The sequence below is a fragment of the Larimichthys crocea genome, chromosome XXIV (assembly GCF_000972845.2).
Source record: "Larimichthys crocea isolate SSNF chromosome XXIV, L_crocea_2.0, whole genome shotgun sequence".
NCBI classification, from domain to species: domain Eukaryota; kingdom Metazoa; phylum Chordata; class Actinopteri; family Sciaenidae; genus Larimichthys; species Larimichthys crocea.
The window spans coordinates 5037883-5044908 of NC_040034.1; the positions used below are offsets into that span (position 1 = coordinate 5037883).

At 44.1% G+C, this 7026-nt stretch overlaps 1 protein-coding gene across 1 annotated transcript in view; it reads left to right on the forward strand.

The window, feature by feature from the left end:
• Positions 1-323: 323 nt before the first annotated feature.
• The window catches only part of emx1 (empty spiracles homeobox 1), a 13124-nt gene continuing 6421 nt past the window's right edge, over positions 324-7026 (forward strand). The window contains exons 1-2 of the mRNA XM_019260632.2: positions 324-971; positions 2381-2565. Coding sequence (XP_019116177.1) covers positions 626-971; positions 2381-2565 — 531 coding nt within the window. The 5' untranslated portion in view covers positions 324-625. The remainder of the gene's footprint in view (positions 972-2380; positions 2566-7026) is intronic.

A 7026-nucleotide genomic window follows, 5' to 3' on the forward strand; every position in this document is an offset into this window, starting at 1 on the left:
CACACACACACACACACACACACACACACACACACACAGCGTGCCTCTGTAACTAAGCTGCCGGCCTCGTGTGTGATCCAGGTACTTGGAGACCTATTGGCAGCTCGCTCTGGTCCAATCAGCGCTCTCCTTGCGCAGCGTCAGAGCACATTGAAGGTTGGAGGCGCTTTGGTTTGGCGCACACAAACCTTCTGAGCGCACAGAAACCTTCTGAGCGCACACAAACCTTCTGAGCGCACACAAACCTTCTGAGCGCAGAGAAACCTTCTGAGCGCAGAGAAACCTTCTGAGCGCACACAAACCTTCTGAGCGCACACAAACCTGAGCGCACACAAACCTTCTGAGCGCACACAAACCTTCTGAGCGCACAGAAACCTCCTGAGCGCACACAAACCTTCTGAGCGCACACAAACCTTCTGAGCGCACACAAACCTTCCGAGCGCACACAAACCTTCTGGACTCCATGGATCAGCGCAGCCTGCAGCAGTGCTGAGCAGCAGCAGCATCTCCAAACCAGCAGCTCTCCATCTTCGGCCATGGCGCTCCTCTAGAGGAGGAGGTTTGTTTTCCAGAGAAGGAGAGAAGAGCTGCTCCCTGTCCTCCTGCCGCCTCCTCTCCCTCAGAGATGATGTTCTCCTCTGCAGGGAAGCGCTGCTTCACGATAGAGTCTCTGGTGGCCAAAGAGAACCCGCTGAGCGAGGAGCCGATCCGCCCGACGGCGCTAAGTTACTCCAACCCGACCACAGACGCCTTAATGAACAGCTACCAGGCCCCGCCGACCCGGTCCCTCTATCAGACCCCGGACCTGGTGTTCCCGGACACGGTGAGCCACCCCTCCCTCACCGTGGCTCCGCACCAGCTCGGGGGCTCCCACCTACAGCACCCGCACTTCTTCGGGACGCAGCACCGAGACCCGCTCAACTTTTACCCCTGGGTGCTGCGGAACCGGTTCTTTGGACACAGATTCCAAGGTGACACACACACACACACACACACACACACACACACACACACACACACACACACACACGTTATTCTGCAGTTATTAATGTTTAAAACAGGTTCGTGTGCCTGCAGAGGAGTTTGCATCATCCACAATAAATCAGTGTTGTTATTATTATTATTATTATTAAGCTTAATGAGGAAGCGACTGACTCTGACAAGATTCTTCAGGCGAGTAAGCGCGCGCACGAACTGAAACCAGGCGCGATGACAGGCCAGTCAGGTCTACAGAGATCAGTCCACGATTCAGGTCCTAGACGCAGGTCCAGACGCATGTAACCGGACAGAAGATAGATAAACGGATAACGCGACCTGGCGCAGGTGGCAGCAAAACCTCTGCGAAACGCTGGCACAGACGAACCATCAGCACACTAACAGCAGATTGTAATTGATATGATTAAATTACTACTTTAGACGCAAACTATGATATTTGATCTCGGGATCTTTTGCTTTGATTAACGTAAGTCAACAATAGATAAACATGTTGAATTTATTTTACTACGTTTAAATTTAAACGTAAGAAACAGACAAATCAGTTTAATAATGTAGTCGTTTAATAACCAGAACCCACTGCAGAAATGATAAAAAGATAAACACTAACGAACTAAGCCGATAATAATAATAATAATATAAGTAAATAAATACATAATACTAATGTATATTAGCTCTTGAGGTGAATTTTAAATGCAGTCTGATTCATTCACGGGATGTTTTAATGTTGTACAAAGTTTGTATAGTTATTCGTTAATTATATTTAAATTACTTTAACACCAGAAGACCTCCACGCTTTACTATAATTAAAGAACTCGTTAATTGGTTTTTTTTTCAATTAGTCTTGTGATTGTTGTATTATTCATTTGCGGCCGTTACCTGCGTGCCGTGATCCCAACCGCAGATGCTTGCTATTGCTAACCTCGGCGACTTATATGATATTAAATACCAAACACAACCACTTTATTAAGGCGCTGTGTATCACTACTGTCGGGGGGGTTTATATATAAACGTGTTTATATATTAAGCACTGTCTGTTTCTAAAATGTATACTAGTCGTTTCATAATATATAATACTGTCTGTTTCTATAGTACTACTGTATACATCCTGGTTCCTCATACTGACTACTAACGTTAGAGCAGTTTAATACTTGCATTTGTCACTGTTCCTACCCACTGATCAATTTATTTAACGTTCATTAACACAACAATAACAATAATAATAATAATAACAATAATAATAATAATAGTTGTTGCCATGTTGATATCTGGAAGAGAAACGGAACGCAGCCTTCATTAGCGTCATTAAAACACCTGCGCTCTTACTTCACGTCAGCACGGCTGCATGACGCCGTCACCTGTCCTCACCTGTCCGCCCTGTCTCCAGGTAACGACGTGTCCCAGGACAGCCTGCTCCTCCACGGTCCTTTCGCCAGGAAGCCGAAGCGCATCCGGACGGCCTTCTCCCCGTCGCAGCTGCTGCGCCTGGAGCGAGCCTTCGAGAAGAACCACTACGTGGTGGGAGCCGAGCGCAAGCAGCTGGCCAACAGCCTGAGTCTGTCCGAAACACAGGTGAGCACGGGACAGGGGACAGGGGACAGGTGAAGCATCATGAGGGTTTGAAGAAGCGCACATGACGACAAACGAACGTTCATTTTAATTATTTATGGGTCTAATCTCACATACAGAAAAATAATAAAAAGATTCATTTTAAATTAGTTTACAATCTGTGTTTATTTATTATTATTACTGCTGGTTCCGCTGGAAGAACTATTTTGATTTATGGATATATTCATATAAAATTCAGCATCCAGCAGCAGCATTAACATTAAAACATTAAATTTAACCAAGAAGATGAATCTGAATTTAAATTTAACATGTGAAGATTTTTACAAATAAAATACAATAAAAGTATTTTTTATAGAACTACAATTAAAAATATAAACTACAAATAAACAGGCTGCAGATGTTTGATTCACTTTGTTCACTGTGAGACTGAATGAATTCACCTCAAGATCAATCAAGTATAAATCTGTAAATCTATAAATCAATAAATCTGTAAATCTGTTGGATTCAAAGTTGCTGTGGCTGTGTTGAATATTTCCAAGATATTTTGAGCTCAGGATAAATAAATAATTCAAAATAGTTCTTCTCAAAGGGATAAAAAACATTTAAATGACATTAACACTGTGATTAATTATAATGATTATTTTACTGCTGTAATAACAACAACCACCATTAATTAATACTACTAATAATAATAATGATAATAATGACTTCAAATTAAAGCAGAAAAAAAACAAACTGATTTCTCTGATTTCATTTTTTAAATTATTTTTCTGTGTAGCTGTAACAAATATTATTTAAATAATTTATCAGAAGTTTGAATTTACCAATGATCTGAACATCGACTGCTGCAAAATGATATTTATGAATAAATGTGTGAGGCTTTCATTAGACACACACACACACACACACACACACACACACTCTAACCAGTTGAACTCACTCACCTGTCTGCAGCTCGTCTCTTCAAGGTGTTTCATTCATGCAGCTGCAGGATAAATATTATTGATGTTTAATGATGATTCATTATCTGTCAGTCAGGCGACTAACGAGGATCAGCTCAGCCAATCAGAGCCTGACAATGATACACAACTGCATTATGCTAATTATAACGAGGCAGAGCTGAATGTTAATTAACACACACAACATTTAGTGTTAGTGTGTGTACAGTGTGTGTGTGTTACAGTGTATGTGTGTTACAGTGTGTTACAGTGTGTTACAGTGTGTGTGTGACAGTGTGTTACAGTGTATGCGTGTTACAGTGTGTGTGTGTGTTACAGTGTGTGTGTGTTAGTGTGTGTTACAGCGTGTTACAGTGTGTGTTACAGTGTGTGTGTTACAGTGTGTTACAGTGTGTGTTACAGTGTGTGTGTTAGTGTGTGTTACAGCGTGTTACAGTGTGTGTTACAGTGTGTGTGTGTTACAGTGTGTTACTGTGTGTTACAGTGTGTGTTACAGTGTGTGTGTGTTAGTGTGTGTTACAGCGTGTTACAGTGTGTGTTACAGTGTGTGTGTGTTACAGTGTGTTACAGTGTGTGTTACAGCGTGTTACAGTGTGTGTTACAGTGTGTTACAGTGTGTGTTACAGTGTGTGTGTGTTACAGTGTGTTACAGTGTGTGTTACAGTGTGCTTGTGTTACAGTGTGTGTGTGTTAGTGTGTTTGTTACAGTGTGCTTGTGTTACAGTGTGTGTGTGTTAGTGTGTGTTACAGTGTGTGTTAGTGTGTGTTACAGTGTGTGTGTGTTACAGTGTGCGTTAGTGTGTGTTACAGCGTGTTACAGTGTGCACGTTACAGTGTGTGTGTGTTACAGTGTGTGTTAGTGTGTGTTACAGCGTGTTACAGTGTGTGTTACAGTGTGCGCGTGTTACAGTGTGTGTTACAGTGTGTATGTGTTACAGTGTGCGTGTGTTACAGTGTGCGTTACAGTGTGTGTTACAGTGTGTGTTAGTGTGTGTGTGTTACAGTGTGTGTGTGTTACAGTGTGTGTGTGTTACAGTGTGTTACAGTGTGCGTGTGTTACAGTGTGTGTGTGTTACAGTGTGTTACAGTGTGTGTGTGTTACAGTGTGTTACAGTGTGTGTGTGTTACAGTGTGTTACAGTGTGTGTGTTACAGTGTGTTACAGTGTGCGTGTGTTACAGTGTGTGTTAGTAATATCGATTAAAGAGTAGTATAGAGAAGATGATGATAGAGTAGATATGATATATATAGAGTAGTATAGAGTATAGAGTAGATATCAGAGTATATACACACCCACGAACACATGACCACACACGTCGAACACACACACACACTGTGACACACTTAACACACACGCACACTGTTGTAACCCAACAACACATCACACTGTAGCACACGCAACTGGTAACCACCACACTGTCAACCACCACATGGGCACACACTGTAACAATCACACTGCCTAACACTCACACTGAACTCATGTACAGCACACTGCACACTGTACACAGCACACTGTAAAACACACACTGTAACACACACTGTAACACCACACTGATACACCACTGGTAACACACACTGTAACACAACACTGTAATCCCACACTGTAACCACCGCACATTTTGTACCTCACCCTGTAACACACGCCCACGTAAACACACTACACTCCATGTACTCAACGCTACTCTACGAACACTTAAACCACCACGACCACCACTGTAACAGCACGCACACTGTAAAACGTCCACACTGTAAGCAACCTTGTAGCACACGTAACCACACACTTAACGCACACTGTACCACACGCACACAATCGCACACTGTAACACCACCACACTGTAACACGCCAACTGTGTAACACACGGCACTGTAACATGCCGACTGTCCCACTGTAACACTTAACACACACTGTACACATCGTACAACACTTACCATAACACACTGTAACACACACTGTAACAGCTGTTGTAACACACACTGTAACACCACACTGTAAACACCCTGTGCATCCCACACTGTAACAACACACTTTAACACCACTGTTGTAACAGCGCACACCACACACTAAGCACCACGTAACACACAATGTACACGCTGTAACACACCACACTGTAACAGCACACTGTTAAACACCACTGGAAACACACACACACTGTAGCTACACGCACACACTGTAACACACACACTGTAACACCAGAACCACACTGTAAACCACACGCACATGTAACACTGCGACATCACCCTACTGTACACGATGCTACACTACAACATCCACTGGTAACCACCTGTGGTACACCACACGTACACCACGACGCACTCACACACTGACATACGACATCTACACCCACCACTAACACACGGCACACTGTAACACACACACACTCACCACACTGTAACACACGCACACTGTAACACACTTTTGTAACATCACACCATGAAACACACTTGTAACACACCACACACTTGTAACACACTGTAACAACACACACACTGTACAACTAACCCACGTACACACACGTAAACACAACTACACACTTCCACCACACACACTTGTAACACACACACCACACTTGTAACACACCACCGTAAACACACTAACACACACTGTAACACAGCCACGTAACAACACACTACAACACTGTTCAACAAGCCCACTGTCACACACTGTACGCACACGTAACACACGCCACACTGTACCTGCTCCCACACACCGTCACACACTGATAACACACCACACACTGTCACACTACCGCGCACACTGCTAACACACACGAACAGCGGTTTTGAACATACACATGACCCAACACTTACGCACACTGTCACTTTGTGTACCATACGACACTGTAAAACATCATACGTACACACTGTAACCTACACTTTGTAACACGCTAGTACCACACACCTGTAACAAGCACACTGTAACAACACAACACACCACATGTAACGTGCACACTGTAACCCGCTGTTGTTTGTTTGTTTTTGTTTTGTGTAACACACACTAACGCACACCGGGAAAAACCACACACACCGGGAAACCCACACTAAACACACCACGTGGAAACACACCACGGAACACACACACACCGGGAACACAAGCACACGGGACCAACACACACGTAAACACACAACACGGAACAAAGGCCACGTGGAACACACACGGTAACACACTGAACACACACACACTGGAACCACACGGGGAAACACGCGGGAACCCACACGGGAACACACGGACACCCACACACACGGGAACACACATCGGGAACACGCGGGGAAACTATCACACGGGAACCACTGGAACACACCACACACGGGACCCACACGGCGGGAACCGCTGGGGAAACCCACACACGAACACAACACACGGTAACACACAGGAACCACTACGGTAAACACCACACACGGTAACACACACGGGAAACACCTTTTTTTGTCAACTACCACAACCACTATACACACTGTAACTACCCTGTAACACACACATGTAACACACACTGTACACCCGCTGGTAA